Genomic DNA, 21,968 nt, shown 5'->3' with positions numbered 1-21,968 from the left:
TCAAGTTTTCCTTTCTCTTTGGAGTGTTACAAGCTGATTGTGCATAGATAAGATCCCTGAAGTTACAAACACTAAAGTCTCAAAACCAAAGAGATATTCTTCATCAAAGTTAAGACTCTGCCACGCCCCCCTAAAACGGCTCGTTCTAATACGCCCCCACATCTACCTCACTACTGCCGCGACTCCTGAAAAACGTTTTCATTCCGCGGCGCCCCATCAAGCTCTCGCTGGATCCGCTCCTCTGCTATCAACGAGAGGAACGTCTGTACTTTTTCAACAGACAACAAACAGCCACTTTTTGGTTGTTAAAAAAGGTGCGCTCATTCAAAACAGTTGAGTTCGATCCTTCGCTGGCTGTGCTGATTTAAATCTAGCGGTTCTGTTGTGTCTCGTGTCGCAAGTTCAGTGACGCAGGTAGTGACGATTCTCTCTCCGGCCAATCTGTGATCAGCAGAGTTTACACGTCACGTTTTGGTAACGGTACGATTCGCTTGGTACCTCAACCAAGGTGGTACTAAAAAAAAGTACCAGGTACCGTACCCAGTGGAAAACCCCCCAAAAGTGAACTGTACCGAGCCGTGCCGTACCATGCAGTGGAAAAGCGCCATAAATGCCATGAGTGAGATATATAATTTTATTATTTTCTTTAGCTTAGGCTACTGACCGTTATGGATTAGTGTAGCCTGCATTAAAAAGTCTTTAACATAAAACAACAGGATAAAAATATAGTTGATGACTAGACAATCATTTCATGACTCTAGACACTTCTTTGTGAAGACAGTGGCATAATACAGTGAAATAAAATGTTCTTTAGCCATATAAATACAGTTGTCATATGCGTGGGTAAAATTTACCTGCTGGCGCTTTTAGGTATACAGCTACCTCTGGCGGTTCTAGTGTTAATTGATTAGACATCCATTTTTATTTTTACATAAACCATTAAAACATAATTTAGAACTGTTGATTGTGCACAACAACAGCTGGAATTAGTGTAGTCCAATTTTAAGAAACTTTTGAGCCAATTTCCTTTAATGAATCAGCAAAAAAAAAAAAGGTTTAAGAATCTGTCTGGACACTTTGCTTTGTTTTGAATCCGTCTAATGAATCCATCAGAGTGGTTCTTCATTCACAGCAGTTACTTTCACATTTCCATCTCAAAATGAATCAATATTTGTTACTTTTTGATTATTTTAGTTTCCCACGAATCAATATAATTTCTGTCTGGTAAATAAAAAGATTCTAGAATCAGTCTTGAACTCTTACCTTTTTGTTTTGAATTAGTCTAATGACTCGTTCTCAATAAATCAGAGTGGTTTCTGATTCACTGAACTGCAGTTACTTTCAGATGTCTAATTCAATGAATCAAGGTTTTTGTATGCTTCATTCAAATGAATCAGTATAATTTCTGGCTGATAGATACACATTTAGAGCAGCGTTTTGTTGTAATAAATTGTAGGCTTCTTTAATAAAATCATCAAAGTGTTACAGAAGTAAATTTTACCATAAAATATAATAGAGCAAGATAATTGATGTTTTGTTGTATCTACAAGAGTTTGATTGCATTTGGTTGTTTGTGTCCCAGCTCATGGAGGTTACAGGCAAAAATCAGGATGAGTGTATGGTGGCCCTTCACGACTGCAATGGGGACGTCAACAGGGCTATCAACTTCCTGCTGGAGGAGGTCACTGTCAAGGTGTGCGCTTGCTGCAGTTGATCCTGTTTGACTCGTTTCTGATTCAGTGTCTTTTGTAATTGCATTAATTATGCTAGAAAACTAGACTTGAGTTGAAATAATGTCATTGAGCTTTTCCAGCTTTGCTAGCCTGCCATACTAGTTAAGCTGCTAGAGGTCTTTGAGGTTAATATACCCATGTTTCTGATTCTGTTGAATTATTCTCATGCTTGCACAGGACTCATGGGAGACAGTTGGCAAGAAGAAAAATGTTGGAAAAGAAGGGACAGCTCCAGAGAGCAGGGAGAAGAGAGGAGAAAAGGAAGGCAGAGGCCGCGGGGGTCCAAACAGACGTGGCCGAGGGGCCAGCCACAACCAGGAAGGTGTGTCTTTCTGTGCGTTTACTGTGTACATGTCCTAACTTGCATGTATAGATTGTGTTTTTGCCTGAGGCAAGGTGTCCAATTAGACTGCATAATAATGTTGTCGTGGTGATTGGAGATCAAGTGTATAGGCATTCACTGCTCTTGGACTTTTTATTTAAAAATTTTTAGGGCGGTCGGAAGAGAACGGGTTTGATTCAGCTCCAGGAGAGAGAGGAGACCGTGGGCGCAGAGGAAGAGGGAGAGGTCAGTGCATTATATATGCACTCCAAGACATTACTGCTTACTAATACACTGCTGCCCCCAGAAGTGGTTTTTAAGTTGATTAGCTGCATAAAAATGAGCAGTCGATTGTTCAGAAATGTGTAAAACTAACACTACCGTTCAAAACTTTGGGATTGGTAAGATTTTTGTGTGCATGTGTTTTTGAAAGGTGTTATTCTGTTATTCTCAGCCAAGGCTGCATTTATTTGACCGAGATTTTGAAGCCCAATAAAGTGCATCCATCCATCATAAAAAGTGCTCCACATGATTCCAGGGGGTTAATAAAGGCCTTCTAAAGCAAAGCGATGTATTTGTGCAAAAAAAAAAAAAAATCCACATTTAAAACTTTATAAACCGAAATCTCTAGCTTCCGCTAATTGTCGTACACATTCATGAGAGAGTGGTGCTCCAGTGGATGACGTAGGCGCAGCATAAGCTCCGGTGAGAATATTCTAGTCTTGTGAGAACCAAGTTTTGTTTACAGCAAAGGAGAACCACGTTAAGAAGTGAATTGTTGTATAAAATTAGTTTAAGAACTGTTAATTGACAGGTTATTTGGTGAACCCAAAATGGTTCTTCTATTGCATTTTATTGGTTCTTTTTGCAACCTTTATGCAGGTTCTGCCATCTCAGACTGGGCAGGATGGGGCCTGTTCCTGTGTTGCTATTTGTGTCACTCCGAGCAATGTTTGTAGGGCAATAAATGTGACGAATGCGTTTAAAGCAGCTGCAACTTGAGAGGGGAAGATGATGAGTGAGGGAGCAAGAATGGGACAGGAAAGAGTCATCAGAAGGGGCCTGTCTTTCCTCATGTCTCTTAAAGAGGACAACGTGATAATCGTGGATGTTTGCATAAAGCTGCCTTAAAGGTACAGGAGAAAAAGGTCAGGGAAAGGGAGTTAAATGGTCAAACGTGGCATGTCAAGATTATGAACTCTTGGAAAGGAAACCAATGGAAAGGCACAAGGATTAGTAAATGCATATAAATTTTTGGCTGAACTTTTCCTTTAGATTTTCACTTGTTCTGATTGGTATTTATTTATGCTGGTATGTCGTCTCAGGTGTAGGAAGCCGAGGAAGAGGCAGAGGAGCTGGAATGAACAGGTTCTCTCAGGGAATGGGGTGAGTGTTCACACTTTTGTCTTTCCAAACCCATCACACACTCCTTCAGTGAGAAATATCTCTGTGACCATTCCAAAAAAACGTTCTTGGTCATTATTCTTACTCGCCCTCCATTGGCTTCTCTTTGACCAGTAGGACATTTAACCCTGCTGACTGCACCGGCTCTGCTGAGGCAGGGGAGGCTGGAAATGAGACTACTGAAGGAGCAGGTGAGTGCTGTTTATTGATCCGGATCCTGATTTCTTTAATAGAGCAGAATTTGCTTCTCTAATACTTTTTACTTAATCATATCTGAAGCCATTTTCAGTGTAGTATCGATGTCAGATGGGCTGGTGTTTTGTAGTATTGATTTCATGCGGCAGGGTCTGTATAGATGGAAACTCGAAATGTACTGATCCAATTTATGTAGTGCAGGTCATCCTCAAACCAAAAAGCTCAGGTGAAGTTGTAAATGAGCATAATCACTAACCAGTGGTTATGAATTTCTTAATTTAGCCCTCTGCAAAAACAGCGTTTTATCTTTACCTCACCTGTGCTTTCAGGAGCCTGGAAGGACAGTCTGGAAGATTGGGCGGCCGAAGACTGGAATGAAGATGTGAGTGATTTCATGAATGTTAAAATGAAACTAGAAAACTCGATCAAGAGATGTCAGTGTGTAATGCTCACTTCTCCATTTATCAGCTATCTGAGACCAAAGTGTTCACTGCTTCTTATGCACTTGGCTCCAAGAACCTCGCGCAGCCTGGACAGGGGTGAGTGCTTCCTGTGCTTCAGCACTTTGCAGAACAGAGCTCTTGATATACGGACGACTAGGAGTGCCACTTAAAAATAAAGAAATTGAAAGAATAATTTATTAATGAAAAGTAATTTCATTAGAAATGTAATTTAAAACACATTTTACTGTGGCTTAAAATTCACAAAATACACTTTTTTTATTAAACAAGTTAAATTTGACAAAATATTGAATAATATAAATTTTTTTATATTTAACTTTATATATTATACTATATTTTCTATATTATACTTTTATTTAGCCATTTGTCAATCAAGTTAAAATAAATGCCATTGGGTAGTTCACACATGGGAGCAGCCAATGATATGTCCAGTGGCATTTTTAAACTCTTTGCAAATTAATAGAAAAATGTTTTGTAATTTTAAATGGGTAAAATTGATCATTAAATTTTTTTTTTACATTTTAACTTAATTTAACATATTTATATATTTAACAACTATTACTGCATTTACAGTTAAACAGTTTGAAAAGTCACTTATTTATATTTGTAGTAGTACATTAATAATAGTTTTCTTTTATTTTAAAATGGCACACCTAGGATTACAATGGAATTACTTATCACTCTGTCAGACATATGTTATTACTTGTACAACTTGTTTATAGTATTTTTGGATTGGTACCTTTTAATTTGAAGTGTTGTAAGTAACTGTTGACAACTCCTGATTTGCCTTGACCACTACATCTCTACATGATAAAGAACTTGGTTTTGCTCGTTCACACTAATACAGGAAAGTAACGTAATCAGGGATGCAAACTTAACCACGTATGAGAGAACTTAAATTCTGCGATTAAGTGCCTCTAAAAGTGTTTTTCAACTTTATACAGTGTTGGTTTGGTTCAGTTACTGTGTAAAGTTAGTCAACTTTGAAACACATTTGATTCAGCTATATACAGTTCTAGAGAGGGCGATGGTGTTATTTAGATCAAGTCAGTTTTTTTTTTTTTTGCTTCATTAATTATGAATGAATATGAGTCGGCTATAAAACTACTCTACAGTTGACAAAAGTATCATTCAGTTCATTTCAGTTTGTATCCAATATTGTCAGTAGTGCAAGCTAGTGATTAAACTGATCTGTATTACATCTTCAACAAGCAGTTAAGAAGAGCAAGTGTAGACATATGTCTACCCGAGTGCTCCAAAATATTTGGCTTGCATTCAGGTATGATTCCCCTCCCTGTCTCGTTAATTTATGACTTATGTTTAGCAATTGAAGTCAAAAAAGTAAACTGTCTTACAACTGAGCATGCAGAGACAGATTAGCAGGCATATGTAGGTGCACTCTTGGAACATCCTCACTTCCTGCTTCCTGTGTTGTGGAAGCAATAGGGCAGAACTCTGGCAAAAATGTATTTGATGTTTTGCATCCTAGAGCAAAGACCTCTTTTGTAGTTGTCTGAAAGTGTTTCTCTGCTCCTCAGGATGGATCTCGGCTCTCTGTTGTCTAAGGTGGCTGAGGGCGACTCTGAGCTGGCCGGATTGGAGCCGTCATGCCCTGATACTCTCACCCAGAGTCTGGTATTCACCAACTCTCAGCAGCACACCACCCGAACACACACACACAGCTACGCATCTGCTGCTGCTGGCACTTATGCACATGCTGCATCGGTGAGAAAAACACACACATACTGGCACTGAGCACCACAGCGCTTGAACCTGCACCCAGATTTACAGGGCCAAATTCACATTCCCATCCAGGACTGTGGCTATTCATTGGATTTTAAAAAATGTGTATTTATTAAACCAGTTTTAACAATTATTTACTTAATGTACACTACCCTTCAAACGTTTTGGAGCCAGTCAGTTTTTTTTTTTTTTTTTTTTTTAAATGAGTACCTTTTATTCAACAAGGTTGCATTAAATTGCTAAAAAGTGAAATGATTTGAACTGATAAAGGTGACCGTGATAAGTGACAATTTATAAATAGATTTCTAATACATGCTGTCCATTTGAATTTTCTATATTAAAGAACAATGAAAGATAATAAAATGTTTCTTGAGCAGCAAATCAGAAGGATCATGTGACACTGAAGACTGGAGTAATGATTAGGGCTGAGTATCGATTCAGATGTCCCGATTTGATTTCGATTCACAAGCTTTCGATTCGATTCTCGATTTTTTTTTATTACATTCAGTGAATATAGTTTTAATACAAATACTATTGATATTTCTAAAAAAATTAGCCGTAAACATCAGTTTACAAATGGTGAATTAATAAAAATAAATTAAGAACCACATGCCTGCATTTTAAGCCTATTCTTTTTTTTTTTGTATAGGGTCCTTTTTTGAACAATAATAGGGCCCTATAAAATTTTTCTGGTTATCAGATGAAGGCATAAAACACTAATTTAATTTATCCTAATCAAATGAAAATTAAACCCTTTAATTTTTTGGCAAACAAAGTGCTGCACAACAGAGGTTTACTGTTAAAATTAAAACATAAACAGATGTGATTATTCCTTTAAAAATAAAGATTTATTAATATTTATTAGCAGTAGTAGCATTGAGTCTTAAGACTGCTAAATAGTAATATATTCTGACAGTAGAACGTTAAACTAAACTTTTATTTTGACGGGTTGCCGTGAAGAATTTCCAGCTGCTGTGTATGTGATATGACGGTAGATTTCTCAAATTAAACGGTAAATGCTAATGAAATGACTCTCAGAGCAGCTGGAGATGACATTCGTGTTCATATCATCATATAGTGAGACGGCAGAAGCTGAAAACACTGCGAGCGTCATTCGCGCTTTAGTATGTGTGTAGTAAACAAAAAAGTGCGCTGCACCATCCGCCATTCATTCATTGCGGAAATCATGGTGCCTTATGCGTGATATCAAATTTATAGTATTACTATAGCATTTCACCTGAGCATTGCGAATTGTGCGTATGGCCATGATAAGTGCTTAATGAATGACAGGATTTCTGTTGTAACATCGTGCAAGGTAAATAAGGGGGACTAGTGGAGAAGACTAACGATAAGATTCACGTTAATCTGATCTGGTTTTAAATGTGTGCTGAAATAAATACTGGAAAAGATCGATTCGCCGCTTTTGAGAATCGATATCGAATCGACGTCATTTTTAAAAAACGATTCATCGGAAAATCTTTTTTTTTTTTGCCCAGCCCTAATAATGATACTGAAAATTCAGCAACAATTTAAAAATATTTAAATTGTAAACCGTTATTGTATATTATGATTTTTCTCTAAAGCCTTGGTAAGCATAAAAGACTTGTCTTAAAAAAAAAAAAAAAATCATACCAACACCAAACTTTTAGCAGAATTGACACAATCGGTCACTGTTCCTTTAAAATAGCTGTGATGTTGTAAACCAATACTTCAAATTAGAGGATAAAATTAAATTGCAAAAACTGCAAATAAATCATATAGCATGCATCACTTACTACATAGCATTCTACTTATTATATAGTTTTTGTTATATGAAATGTCAAAAGTACCTGTACCAGTAAGTCTCAAACTTGATAAAATAGTGTTTTGAATGGCATATTGATTTTTGCTGTTATATCAAAATTGGTATTGAGAGTCATAAAATTTACTGACACTGCTGTTGAGTTCTAATATTTTGGTATCGTGACAACCCTACTGCTTTTCTTCTAGTCCATGCTGGGATCCAGGCTTCCCCAGAGTGATGTACAGAAAATGGAGCCAATCAGCATACCTCGAATTGCCCCTTTGTCCAATCAGGTTTCAGGGGCACTGAGCAATGGCACTGCATCTGTTGAATCTACTGCTCCGGTGCCTCTCGAAACTACCCCTGTGACCCTGAGTGAACCCAAGGAGACCCCCATTACAACAATTCACTGTAAGTACTATGCAATGCGCACTGGGGTTGCCCAGTCTGGGGTGCGTTTCCCGAAAGCAACTATGGTTGCATCGTTCCATCGTTGCCAATAGAATTCAGTGGCACTAACGACCATAGTTAGCTAGCAATGCTTATGGGAAACACCACCCCTGTACTCTGGTACATGAAGTGCACATGCAACTGGAGGTCATTGGCCATTGCATCATGTCTTGTAATCAGTGTGGTTTTACACATCCCCAATGCACTTTTACATTTTGAACAAGGTTTGACAGAGTCTGACACATGTTGGTATATGTCTTTTCTGTCTTTAGTGGACCTGAAGCCCCAACCTGACCCGTCCCCCATCCTCGGTCGTCTGACCCAGCATCAGAATGCAGCACTCCAGTCGGACCTGCCGGCTCAGGCCCGAGACCCTGCCCCACTTCCCCCACATGATGGGCCTTCCCCGACACTGAAACCCTTCTGTGAGCCTGTCATCACCACGACAGAGCCGCCACAACCCAGAACCATCAGACCACAGAGACGGAGAGCACCACCTCCCTCTAAGGTGACAAAATACTAGGGGTGGGAATGACAATCATAACTGACAAAAATAACCGTAATTTTTACCCTTCCGGTTAAATATTGCGCTGCTAACATCATAAACGGCTTTTAGTTGTCAATACTGGCAAATGACCATGGAATAAGCGGGATAATCAACGGCTTGCCGTGCATTAAAGGATTTTAGAAAAAAACTCACCACCACCATCTAGTGGACTGTAAAGAAATTGATTTTGTTATTCTACCAAATAGTATAATAAAAGGTCGATACTTGGCGTCCGTGTATCGATACAGTATTGCCGCAGAAAATATCGCGATACTATGCTGTATTGATATTTTTTTTTTACCCCACCCCTACAAAATACCCTATAGCCCCTTTTATTGTTTGTCTCTAAGTTTTGTTGTAAATGTATGCAAGCGTTAGCAGTGTGATTTAGCAGCCGTAAAAGGCTGCCGATGGTCTTCACTAGGACTGGGCAAAACAATCGATTTTTCAATTAATCATTTATGTATTTTTTTTTTTAAATGGCTTTGATTCGATATTGATTCTCAAAAGCAGTGAATCAATCGTTTCTGTTTTTTCAGCAAACATTTAACACGAGGTCTGATTACCATGAATTTTTTCATTTGTCTTCTCCACTAGATGTCGCCCTCTTATTTACCTTGCGCGATGTTACAACGTAATTTGCGTGATTTGCAATGCTCAGGTGAAATGCTGTAGTAATGCTACAAATCTGCGGAAGCATTTGACATGCATAATGCGCCATGATTTCCGCAATGAATGAATGGCAGGTGGCGCAGACGCACTGTTTTGTTGACTATGCACATACTAAAGCGTGGACGACGCGGTATTTTCAGCCTCTGCAGTCTTACTATATGATGATATGAACACACGAATATCAGAGCTCTTAGAGTCACTTCATTAGAATTTTACTGTTTAATTTGAGAAAACTACCATATCACATATACAGCAGCTGCAAGTTCTTTATGGCAACCCGTCATAATAAAAGTTTGGTTTAACGTGAAGAAACTGACACAAATATATTACTATTTAGCAGTCTTAAGACTCAGTGTAACAACAATCCTACTTCTAATAAATATTAATAAAACTTTTGGTTACACTTTATTTTAAGGTGTCCTTGTTACATATGTTATGTGTACTTACTATTATAATAACAATCAATTATGCATAATTACATGCAAGCAACCCTAAGCCAAGCCTAATCCTAAAGTAAGTAGGCCTACATGAAGTTAAATAATAATACTCAGTACTTAAACGTATAATTACACTGTAACAAGGACACCTTAAAAATAAAGTGTAACCAAACTTTTTTTAAAGGAATTATCACATTTGTTCGGTTTTCTTTTTAATTTTAACAGTAAAGCTCTGTTGTGCAGCACTTTGTTTGCCAAAAAATAAAAGGGTTTAATTTCTTTTGATTAGGATAAATGAAAATTAATGTTTTATGCCTTCATTTGATTACTAGAAAAATTAAGAAAAACATTTTATAGGGCATTATTATTTAAAAAAAATGTTTGAAAAGCAGGCCTGTGACTCATAATTTTATTAATTCACCATTTGTAAACTGTTTACTGTAGATTTTTTAGAAATATAAATAGCATTTGTATTGAAACTGTTCACTGAATGTAATCAAAAAATGGAGAATTGAATCAAGAATCGAATCACATCTTGTGTTGTGACAGACACTTTGTTTGCCAAAAACTTTAAGGAGTTAATTCAACAATTTAATTAACCACAATTTTGGTTGTTTGTTTTAAATCATAAAACACAAAATCAAGAAAAATTAAAACTGTAAACAGTATAATGGGGAAAATTTTCTAATTTGTATTAGTCTAATGACTTTTTGATCTTAATGAACAAGTAAATGTGTTTTGTTTGCCAGATCCCCTCTTCAGCAGTAGAGATGCCAGGCTCTGCTGACGTGTCCGGGCTGAATGTGCAGTTTGGTGCACTGGATTTTGGATCTGAATCCTCTGTGGAGAATCTCGACCAATCAGAAAGTAGCTGTCAGGAACCTGTGGCAGCTCCTCAAACCCAGAGCAGCCTGTACTTCAAATCCACTGTCATCAGGTCTGTCTGTCCACCTGGGTGTCTTTCATTTATACATGTTTACAAGATCTTAAAGGGATATTTCACCCAAAAATAAAAATGATTTGCTCACTCACGTCGGTCCAAATGTTTTCTGAAGAGACATGACTGCTTTATATGATGAGCAGATTTAATTTAGGCCTTATTTCACATATAAACATTGATCAACGTGCACACCCAGAGCACATCAAATTAGGTGAACAAGGCTTAAACTTGCATGCTTGATTAGGTTTGGGTATCGAGAACCGTTTCCTAGAACCGGGGATTTGATAAGACGCATGCATTTCAATTCTGCTTAACGATTCCTGCTTTCACATTTTAATGTGATTTTTAAAACTTTTAAGAGCAAGAAGGGAAAGAACTTGTGTGCCTTTTCTCGTGCTGCGCACACATCTGAAGCGCGAACACAGAGAACCGTGATCCCGGTGCACTTTCCCGGTTTGTGTTCATTCTCGAACAGTTCTGTGCATTTCCACAACAGAAAAGGTATTTCTGGGATGGAACTGACTTTCACATCTTGCGATCAATGTGCACAAAATTACGTCCTCCTAAACTCAGCCGTTTTTTTTGTCTCATGTAAACGTAAACAGATGAGGGAAAATGCATGTGTATTTTTAGATCTGCATGCGTTCAGTGATAAAGAGACCGTAGTCTAATAAACAAGTGCTGCCTGTCAATAATGTTAATCAAAGAACAAAAGAAAATCATTCACTGATTCACGAAATAAACTTTGGATTTTACATTTTTTATTTCAATTTCTGTACCAGAAATGTTGTATTTATGCTATTGCTAATTGATTTGTTTGTTCCTATTTTATTACTGTTTACTTGTCTTTAATGTTTATATTAGTCTAGTTGTTTAGCTGTGGTATATTTTGTTAAAAACATAGGCCAAAGTTCCTCTTGTAAGCCTAAGTGTTCTGTAGGCTACTGATTTTGCTGTTATTCAGCTGCAGCAGAACACTTTGTAAAAAAGACAGAATAACTGTTTAACATGAATTATTGATTTTTCTTTTATGCCAAAAATCATAAGGATATTAAGTAAAGATCACGTTCCATGAAGACTTTTTGTAGATTTCCTACCGTAAATATCAAAACGTAATTTTTGATTGGTAATATGCATTGCTAAGGACTTCATTTGGACAACTTTAAAGGCGATTTTCTCAATATTTAGATTTTTTTATATATTTTTCCAGATTTTCAAATAGCTGTATCTCTGCCAAATATTGTCCTATCCTAACAAACCATACATCAATGGAAAGCTTATTTATTCAGCTTTCAAATCATGTATAAAATGATATGTAATTTAATATGTATAAAATTAAAAATTGACCCTTATGACTGGTTTTGAATATGAATGAGGGAGTAAATGATGACAGAATTTTTGGGAGGAATATATTCCTTAACGTTGTGTAAATACATTATTATGTTTATCACAAATACTATTGATAAATCCCAGAACATTCCACAAACAAATGACTTTAATGCATTTCTAATCTTATTTTTCTTGTTTTAGTGAGTCTCTAGGTGGCTTGCCTCAAGCAGTAATGGAGTCCAGTTACCCATCAGCCTCTCTTGTTTTACCAAGCACTACTGCCCCTCCTGTCTTGGCTCCATCCTCAGCTAGCAGAGTGGAGTCATCTGCCACCACCCCTCTCAGTGTATGACTGAAATTCATCACATTTATCATTTCACAGGCAAAATGCAGCCATTTCAAGTGGAATCCTCACAATCAGTTACTTAGTTGCAGATTTAGCTCATGTTCAAGTTGGCTACTTTGACCAACAGTAAGCTGCTTGCTTTGAAAGTGATTTCTGTGTGAGTGGTGCTTCATGCATACCGGAGCTCTTAACGTTGACCCTTTTTCACCTGCACCTTAATTAGGTTAGCTTGGTCCAAACTATCCAGAACTGAACTGATTTTGTTCAGGGTTCCAATGTTTATTGGAAATACCTGGAAATCTCAAGAAATTTGATATTTCTCATCTTTGGGTTTTCCTTGCCAATAGTGATTATAATAACTTTTATTTTTATTTGATTATAAATGTATTTTTTTAATTGTTGTATTTTTTAATCCGTTTTTTACTAATTTTAGTTAGCAGGATTAGAGTAAACTGAAACGAATAAAAACAAATCATTACTCAAAATAAATGTTAACTGGAAAAAAATATATATTTTTATTTCACCTAGTTGACAAGGCATTTCTCATTTTAATTTGGTTTAACTTGATGTACTAAAATAACAAACTAATCTAAAGATTAATAAAACCTATATAAGCATGTATTTTAAAAAATGACAAACACAAAATCAGTAAAACTTTAAAATGGAAACAAAAGATAAATAAAAAAAACGTATTCAAAATATTAATAAAAACTCTAGTATCTCAGTGATCCTAACATAAAATGATCATTTTCATCCCTATAAATTCATTGGTATGATGGTCTTAATACAGTGAAATATTAGTTTAGCTAATAGCTGAATCGGTTTATTTTTTCCACAGAATGGATTCAGTGAAATGAGGACGTCCAGCGCACAGGAAGGTAAATGAGTTCTGTATTAACAGGCTTGCCATTTTTACCTGTACTTTCTTTGCTAGGTGAATTTGTAGCATAGGCCACACTTTACATTTTTGATCTGATGTATCTGCAGCTGCTCCGTCCAGCACCCCTCAGCCCGTATCCACAGCCCTGTCCACAGAGAACGGCTTGTCATCTTTATCACTCTCATCTTCCTCCTCTTCAACAGCAGCGCCTGTCCTGAGCACAGCTCTTCCATCACCTAGCAGGTATGATGGACCACCTCTTTCGGATTTCAGTCTCATTAAATATTCATGAGAAGCAGTCAGTCTCCTTACGGTCTTATTGCTTGTTTTTTCTCAGTCACGTGAGCAGCGTTAACTCTCCTGGATCTTCTGCGCCCACCAGCTCTTCCATGAGCGTAAGTGTCTTGTGAGGCTCCTCCCATTTCCAGTTTCTCTTCTCCGCTTCCTCACTTTAGTATTTCACTCTTTACCTGAGCTTCTCTCAGTTATTTGTCCTGATTTCAGCTTCTCTATCTCTCATCTTCCTCCTCTTCAACAGCAGCACCTGTCCTGAGCACAGCTCTTCCATCACCTAGCAGGTATGATGGACCACCTCTTTCGGATTTCAGTCTCATTAAATATTCATGAGAAGCAGTCAGTCTCCTTACGGTCTTATTGCTTATTTCTCAGTCACGTGAGCAGCGTTAACTCTCCTGGATCTTCTGCGCCCACCAGCTCTTCCATGAGCGTAAGTGTCTTGTGAGGCTCCTCCCATTTCCAGTTTCTCTTCTCCGCTTCCTCACTTTAGTATTTCACTCTTTACCTGAGCTTCTCTCAGTTATTTGTCCTGATTTCAGCTTCTCTATTTGAGAGGGTTATATTATGGATAAGTGTGACTGGATCGGTGTTACATTGAATTGCAATGCTTCCTTCAGACACAGATGGGCGCTGACGTGAACGTGAGCCTGTCCACGTACTCTGGCTCTGTGTCGAGCGTGTCCAGCTCGACGGTCAACTCCAACGGCCTGAGCGCTGCAAACCAGAGCCTCACCGCTAACGGTGCATCCGCTCCCTCTGCTGTCCGTTCTGCACCGCTGCAGACCAACATCACACTCTCCAACACCTCTGGTCAGTCGCAAAAACATTCACTGCATGCAGAGTTGGAAGTATTTTTAGCCTAATTGTCAATCTGTAAATAGTGTTTTCTTGTTTCCAATTTGTATTTTCTATATCTTCAGGTAAAGCTCCCCCTAACCTGGCTCAAGGAGTACCGCCGCTGCTGGCCAGTCAGTATATCATGGGTCCTGGTGGCCTCCTTCCTGCTTATCCGGTTAGTGTATGGATGATCTGCGCTCCGATAGAGGAAGCCAAATTTTTATATATACACTCCCTTTGTTATTTAGATTTTGTTGACGTGACTTGTACACATTTCTGATCTTTCTATGCCTTCTCATCCCTAAAGCCAATCTATGGATATGAGGACCTACAGATGATGCAGTCCCGCCTGCCCATGGTAACCTTTTCTTAGTCAAATGCTTGTTTTCACACTCTTTTGACAATGCGCTTCCTCCTATTAATAAAATAATTTACCCAAAAATAAGTTCTGGTCAGTAGGGCTGCACATTTTGGGTAATAAAAATACAATTGCTGCTTTTCTGATTTAAGATCTTTTTTTTTTTTTAAGCTCCAAGTTCGCTGTGCTTGTTTGCGCTACACAATTTAGGCAAACATTTTGATTTATATCAATATGACTAAAATAATTTGATTAATAATAGTGCTAAATAAAACAATCAAACGATAAGAAATATTAATATTGTAACATTTACCATTCCAATATTTCACTGTAAAAAAAGTATTTGAGAAAATATTTATTTTTTGCAGTACAATTGTAAAATTATGTCTATTGATTTTCAATCATTAAACCAAGCTTTTATGGCAGAATCCTGCAACGAGCCATTAAAGCTTCTCTTTGGTTGACAGTGGCTGTTTTGAAAGGGTTTTTTATTTTATTTTTTTAATATAAGTATGGGAAGATGTTGCATGTTGTGTTCCCTAATGCATGTTTATAACTCAAGCACATGCAGAGATTTCATGTGGAGGAGCTTTTACTGTGATGTTAATATGATAAATTGACTAAATGATGTCAGTGTTTATTTTTGGATGACCTGTCACTTGATATTTATTTCTCATATATTAATTGAATTGTTTTTCGGTCACTTTTCTATGTAGGATTATTATGGCATGACTTACCCTGGTACAGCGCTAGCTGGCAGAGATGGAGGATTAGCAAATAATCCCTACACAGGTAAGCAGCCATCATTGATGTTGTTATTATTAAAGCACAAAGATTGTTACGCTTGTGCAAATAGGACAATCCAGTACTTATTCAGTCTAAAAGACTGTTCTGTATTGTCTTGCTTGTACAGGTGAGCCTACCAAATTTGGCCGCAGCGACTCAAACTCCCCAGCCCCTGCCACCAGTCTCTCCTCAGTGCCCCCCTCACAGTCTCAACAAAGTGCTGTCCCCCCTCATAATCAAGGGCCGCAGAACCCAGGTCAAGCCCAGCAAGGTCAGACCCAGGCCTTCCTCAACCCCACTCTGCCTCCAGGTTACGGCTACACCAGCCTGCCCTACTACCCTGGGGTGCCAGGAATGCCCAGTGCCTTCCAGTATGGTCCCACTGTCTTCATGCCTCCAGCATCCACAAAGCAGCACAGCATGGGCCCGTCCAGTCAGTACCAACACCAGGCCGGATACAGCCAGCACATGTATGGCCCAGGTACATAAAATGTAACTTGCATAAAAACATCAGTTGCCATTCAAAGATGTTTAAAGGGGTCATATGATGTTGCATTATTTTGTGTATTTGATGTAATGAAATGTTTATGCGGTTTAAGGTTAAAAAAACACATTATTTTCCACATACTGTACATTGTTTCTCCACTATGCCCCGCCTTTCTGAAACACGTCGATTTTTACAAAGCTCATCGGTCTGAAAAGCGAGGTATACTCTGATTGGCCAGCTATCCAGTGTGTTGTGATTGGCCGAATTCCTCAAGCTGTGACGGAAATGTTACGCCCCTTACCATACTGTGATGCCGTGTCCCGGCACGACCAGACAAAACCAATAAAACCCATTACAAACGAGGCATTTGTTGCATCCAGTGGGGACATAATTACGGATTATAATGACTTATACTGTCTTTTTACGTGCTATGTTGCCGCATAAACATAAAACCATGTCTGCATTTGTGAGAGAAATGACAAAAAAACAAGCCCTACTCTACACTGCACAAAACTCTCGTTTGAATCGTCAATGGCAAATCCTTTAAATGAAAATGTACTTACAGTCTGAGTCAGAACAGCCGGCATTGTAGTCTACCAGGATCAGCAAACAGTCCTCCATAAAATACCTGCACACATCTTAATATTTGGGTTTAACTGTTCTGGAACAGTGTTGTAAATACAACTTAACCACTGATTTCTAGTCGTGTCCTTCCAAAAGAGCCGGCAGCTTGAGTGAGCGGAGGCCGGCGGGCTTGCCGGAGACCACATGTGACGATCCCGGGCTGGACTCCGCTTCGTCCACGGTGAAAGCCGATCTGGCAATCCACAGCGCGAAGTTGATGTATTTCCTCAGCGACCAACACGGATCAGCTCCAGGCATGACGAAGAGGATATCGTCCTCTTTTGGAAGGCCAAACAAAGTAGTTTCACTTTCACAACATGGCGGCGGCGGCAACAACAATACTACAGCGAGAAGAAAATTTATGCCGCCTTTGCATGAACATTTGGGGGACGTTATGCAAATCTTCCCACATAGTGACGTAGACATGTGGGGGCGTGTTAGAACGAGCCGTTTTAGGTAGGCGTGGCTGACTCTTAACTTTTATAAAGAATATCTCTTTGGATTTGAGACTTTATTTTTTGCAACTTTACAGATCTTTATGCACCAAGAGCTTGTAACACTCTAAAGAGAAAGGAAAACTTGAAATCGCATCATATGACCTCTTTAAATGCATAGTTTTATACTTTTTTTTTTTTTTTAGTGGAGGGCAAAATATTAAATGCAATACAATGATGATTAAAAGATAAACAAATAAACATTCCTCAAAAGCCTGGATTATATTTGATACTCAAATTTTAACATGATTTTCTAAAAAGCAATATATGGATAATCAAGTAAACGTAAGTTTAGTCGGTCCTTTAAATGTTCATCTTGAAACATTACTAACAATATAAGTTATTCTTACATTTACTATATAAAATGTGTACCACAACCTCATGGTGAACACTTTTAGAATTATACTAAAAGGATTTTTTTCTTGCTGTAAGTATAAAACACAATCTGCTTAATGCATATAGCAGATTGTGTAGACCAGGATTTTCAGTAAAACTGATCATCATAATTGATTATTTAGAGGTCTTAGACGTAAATTACACTGTAGGATTTTGAGGGTCCTGAAATATTATTCATTGGGGCTGTAAAATGGACTTTCTTATTTGAAATCTCTTTTCTCCAAAGGTTATGATGAGTTGTCCCAGGCTCATGCTGGAGGAGATTACGGGAAAGGAGGATATGGAGGAAGCTCCCAGTCCCAGGCCAAAGCAGTGAGCAACAGCTCGGGAAAAGGTAGATTTTGCACTCCCAATTTATGCACAGACGTTGTTGTTTTTAGGGCTGTAACTAACGATTACTGCTTTGAAGTGGCGTGACTCCTGATTGTTTTCCATGCACTGTGTGGAGATGCGATTTGGTAATCACATTTTTCATCATCAGTTTTGATTAGTTGTTGCAGCCTGGCTTAATTCACTAGGATATGGAGTGCTGTTGGAATAAGTCCTGAAACCTGGAAAAAAAGCTTTTAAGCTTTTCTTTGGATTATTTTGATAATCCAAAGATTATCACGATGAACATAATGTGTAATCATAAATATTGTTCATCACAGAGCTTATTTTCTGCAATAAAACCAATATGATTTTCCACTGGCTTTTGGGTTTTGTCGAAGGGAACTAGGGTAATGCGAACTTCTGGTTTGGCCTTAAGTTATTTCTGCAGTGCTCTGGAAAAGCTTCCTAATCAGACTGTAATAACTGTACAGAGCTTGCAGTTGTGTTGAATAGTCAAATTTAAGATGACTTCAATTGAACATTTGAAACCTTTTCTTAGCACCAGGACTGCCTGGATCTGCGAGTTCAGAGCTCACTGGAACAGTGTACAGCAAGACCCAGGTGAGCTTCACATTTCTGCTTGTTTCCACTTGTTTATTTTGTTGGTTTACTTTATCCGTCTTGCACCAAAACAGTCAAAATTTAGTTTTACTTTGCCATTTTCCACCCTCTCAGTATCTTTTCATATCTACCTTATTTTTCAACGCTGCATAAGCTATTTCCTGTGAATGTTCAAGAGACCCCATTTATTAGCGTCTATACTATAGATAAATAACCAGAAGAATAACTAATTGTAAAAGTGCTATCAGTATATTTGATTACGATAATACATTTAAATAAATATCAGTTTGTAACCTCAAGCAGCGTAATTTTTTTATTTTACAGCTAAAATAAGCACCTGACACCAGAAACTTTGCAGATTCAGCGTAAAAATAGTTGCACCTGCTCTTATGTTAAAAGAGGATTAAACTGTTGATTGTTGCTACTGTACTTTTGAGACTTATATCTGCAAATTGCCTCACTCATGATTGGCTAACTACTTTGCATCTGAAGTTCATATGCGGTCGCTTTCATGTGCACATAGTTGTGATGTCAACCAAAGCCAATTACTAGGAAGATTGCATACAAAGCGTAACCAAAAAAACAAGAACAAATGAAGCACAGTTTTATTGAATTTCTGATTGCATGGTCTATGGTCAGTCTTCACAATAGCATTAAAAGTTCATCACAACTGGCACTAGGGGGCAAATTGCAACAGACATTTCCAGAGGTCACAGACGGTGAACTTATGTCTTAGCCCTCTGATGCATGAATTATTAAATCACAAAGTAATATTTTTTTACATGTTTGTTTTTACTTTTTAACAAGTAAAAACAAAACAAAATTTTTTCAATATTATCAGGGCTCGCAAAATCACTAGCCTGACGTCCCGGGGCTATTGTGTTTTCCAGGCGGGCTACCAAAATGTATCCCCACTCTGCCCGACGGGCTACCTTAAATGCAGATCTCCCGCGGGTCCTTAAAAAATCCTAAAGTGAGTTGTATCAAGCTTAAGGCCATAAAAATTTTACATACGTTAAATGGTATAAGAAATGTCTTAATTATAATTTCAAGAGGTCTTACAGTTGGGGACGGAAAGACAAGAGTCATGATACGGCTGGATTAAACTTCAAAAGGCAATGATGCCATTGAATAAATATGAGCGCTGCACGTTTCAAAGTCAAAACTCGGCGCGGATGTCTTTATTTGAATGTATCTGAAGGGAACAGACTGTCCTCAGAAATGTGTCGTTGGCATTTTAATTTAATTTGACCTATAATTCCTGATAAAGCAGCGATTATGAGCGCAGAGCTGCTTTGTGTACAGCCCTTACGGGAAACCGCAATATTTCAGCGCTCCTAAAGCACCACCTCGTGGCAGAGAATGAATTTGCATTTCCAACAAGCCTTCCTTGCCGTTTATGGTCAGATCAATGCAAATATCAACTCATGTTTTTACGCAGCAAACACATAAAAGTTAATGTGCCTTCTAAAAATCTAAACAAGTAAGACGGAAATATTCATACGTTTTAAATTGACATCATAATTTATATGCTTGACTTATCCCTTTTCATAAAAATGGTCTAAAGGCTGAAATGCTGTTGTATAAGATTTTTGTGAAAACCTGTATCTGGACTGTAAATCATGTAATTTTATGGCTCAGTACTGTATGTTACCACAGACATTGTCCAACCCCACTCATACTGTTCATTTTACTTGTGCAGCTCTTAAAATTGGTCATTAATTGCCTTAAATTTATTTTAAAAAAATTCTGCAGATACCCTGTAAATAGTGAAATAAAATTCCTTGCTTCATATTTGTTGGTATTTGTGTATTGGAAATATTTTTGATTGACATTTAAACTCCTATCTGATTTTCTATATCAAACGTATAAAAAGTAAATCAATAGAACGTAATGGGTGGTCTTAAAAAACACGTCTTTAAAATATTTATTACGTGACAATGGTATGAATACACATAAGAACATTCAATAACAACAAGCTATGTCCCATATATCTGCACTCATACAGTATACATGCCTACACTTTTATATTACCTAATAAATTAATATATTCTGTAAGCATTGAAATAAATGATAAAATCTGAAGACTATTTAATATTTCTGTTCAATAAAAACCATTCAAGTGTAAATTATATCATAATTTTAATAAAACATACAAAATAAGACACAAATATAAAAATATTTTTGTACCGGTCTAGTTTTCTGGGAATAAAATTATTTACACTTATTGGCGAGGTACATGGTGCATCCCCGTTTCCTGCCGCCATTTTCAATATATTATGCAATATCTCAAAACAAAAAAATAGAAAAGACAACAATCAAATGGAATCGTAGACAACACTTTGGGGGTTCGCCAGTTGGTGGTTGGGACATGCAACATCTTAAATGGTTCAAAATGACTTCCAAATAGCTGTCCACTGTAGTGAGCACGATGCATCGGAGGGTTAAACTAGCTCACTGTGGTTTACAAACATGAGGAAAAACCAATCGGCTTAAATGGTTCCTTCTTATCTTTGATCCTAGCTTTTGAACTATGACATTGATTATTATTTAGGCTGGTAATTTATTATTATTATTATCATTTTGGTTTTTGACCCGAGATATTTGAGGTTTACCTGGTAGCAGACCCCATTTTTTATATAACATTTTATTTTAGTTATATTTTTGCTGTTATTATAAATGCTATATAAAATTTAACATTTTACAAATGTATTTAAAACAAAATATTAATTTAACTTAAAGGGTCCTTTCAAGGCTATTTATTTATCTAATTTATTAATCTCATTTCTCTTCTCTGACCCTTCTAGTCATTTGACAAGCAGGGTTTCCCCACAGCAGCCGGCCCTGCGTTCAGCCTGCCCTCAGCTCTGGGAGGAACTGGCCCGCTTAACCCCGCAGGTGCCCCCGGATACGCCCCCGCACCCTTCCTTCATATCCTGCCCCATCAGCAGCCCCCCTCACAGTTACTGCACCACCACATGGCTCAAGACACACAGGTACATCACGTATTCACAATCAGACGCTTTAACATTATTCTTACATTACATTAGGTTTCTCATTAGTAAAGGTTTCTCAGCAAAATGTTTGATTATGTTAATAATTTGCACCTTAAATATGATCTAGCGGGCTTTATAGGGTTAATGCTGATTCTTTTTGTCATCTGCAGGGCCAACGCAGTCAGGCCAACAGCATGCAGAAGGGTCAGGGCAAATCCAACTACAGCAGCTCTCCATACTGGGCTAACTGAGCGCGCCGTTTATACTGTTACCCACATAAACGCCCGCATCCGTGTGTCCGCACTGTCCTGCCTCTAACATGAAATGCACACTCGCACAAACACACGCCGTATCAGTTCTCCCCCGTCCCCCTCCTCCAACGTTCTCCTCTGCTTTTTTCCTTCTCTGAATTAGGTTTTTCATGTAAGATATTTATGTAAGTATTTATATATACTGTAAATGTTAAGAAGCCGAGCATAAGATGTGGTCACTCCATTTTTATTTTTTTTGAAGGACTT

At 37.8% G+C, this 21,968-nt stretch overlaps 1 protein-coding gene across 11 annotated transcripts in view; it reads left to right on the top strand.

Annotated features, from left to right (window-relative positions):
- The window catches only part of ubap2b (ubiquitin associated protein 2b), a 27,945-nt gene extending 6,000 nt beyond the window's left edge, over positions 1-21,945 (top strand). For 5 of the 11 annotated variants that reach the window (XM_016250318.1, XM_016250320.1, XM_016250321.1 and 2 more), the window contains 24 exons: positions 1,583-1,693; positions 1,911-2,055; positions 2,227-2,301; positions 3,381-3,441; positions 3,574-3,650; positions 3,984-4,036; positions 4,123-4,193; positions 5,654-5,840; positions 7,848-8,052; positions 8,364-8,599; positions 10,497-10,684; positions 12,218-12,362; positions 13,201-13,240; positions 13,350-13,485; positions 13,580-13,637; positions 14,157-14,349; positions 14,460-14,551; positions 14,684-14,734; positions 15,451-15,526; positions 15,648-16,001; positions 17,748-17,855; positions 18,393-18,454; positions 21,262-21,450; positions 21,621-21,945. In XM_016250318.1, the coding sequence (XP_016105804.1) occupies positions 1,583-1,693; positions 1,911-2,055; positions 2,227-2,301; positions 3,381-3,441; positions 3,574-3,650; positions 3,984-4,036; positions 4,123-4,193; positions 5,654-5,840; positions 7,848-8,052; positions 8,364-8,599; positions 10,497-10,684; positions 12,218-12,362; positions 13,201-13,240; positions 13,350-13,485; positions 13,580-13,637; positions 14,157-14,349; positions 14,460-14,551; positions 14,684-14,734; positions 15,451-15,526; positions 15,648-16,001; positions 17,748-17,855; positions 18,393-18,454; positions 21,262-21,450; positions 21,621-21,701 (2,994 nt within the window). In that variant the 3' untranslated portion in view covers positions 21,702-21,945. The remainder of the gene's footprint in view (positions 1-1,582; positions 1,694-1,910; positions 2,056-2,226; positions 2,302-3,380; positions 3,442-3,573; positions 3,651-3,983; positions 4,037-4,122; positions 4,194-5,653; positions 5,841-7,847; positions 8,053-8,363; positions 8,600-10,496; positions 10,685-12,217; positions 12,363-13,200; positions 13,241-13,349; positions 13,486-13,579; positions 13,638-14,156; positions 14,350-14,459; positions 14,552-14,683; positions 14,735-15,450; positions 15,527-15,647; positions 16,002-17,747; positions 17,856-18,392; positions 18,455-21,261; positions 21,451-21,620) is intronic. The other 6 variants (XM_016250322.1, XM_016250323.1, XM_016250324.1 and 3 more) reach the window with 4 other exon arrangements.
- Positions 21,946-21,968: the final 23 nt, after the last annotated feature.

The sequence above is a fragment of the Sinocyclocheilus grahami genome, unplaced genomic scaffold (assembly GCF_001515645.1).
Source record: "Sinocyclocheilus grahami isolate Dianchi unplaced genomic scaffold, SAMN03320097.WGS_v1.1 scaffold982.1, whole genome shotgun sequence".
NCBI classification, from domain to species: domain Eukaryota; kingdom Metazoa; phylum Chordata; class Actinopteri; order Cypriniformes; family Cyprinidae; genus Sinocyclocheilus; species Sinocyclocheilus grahami.
This window is presented reverse-complemented; position numbering and strand designations above follow the sequence as displayed.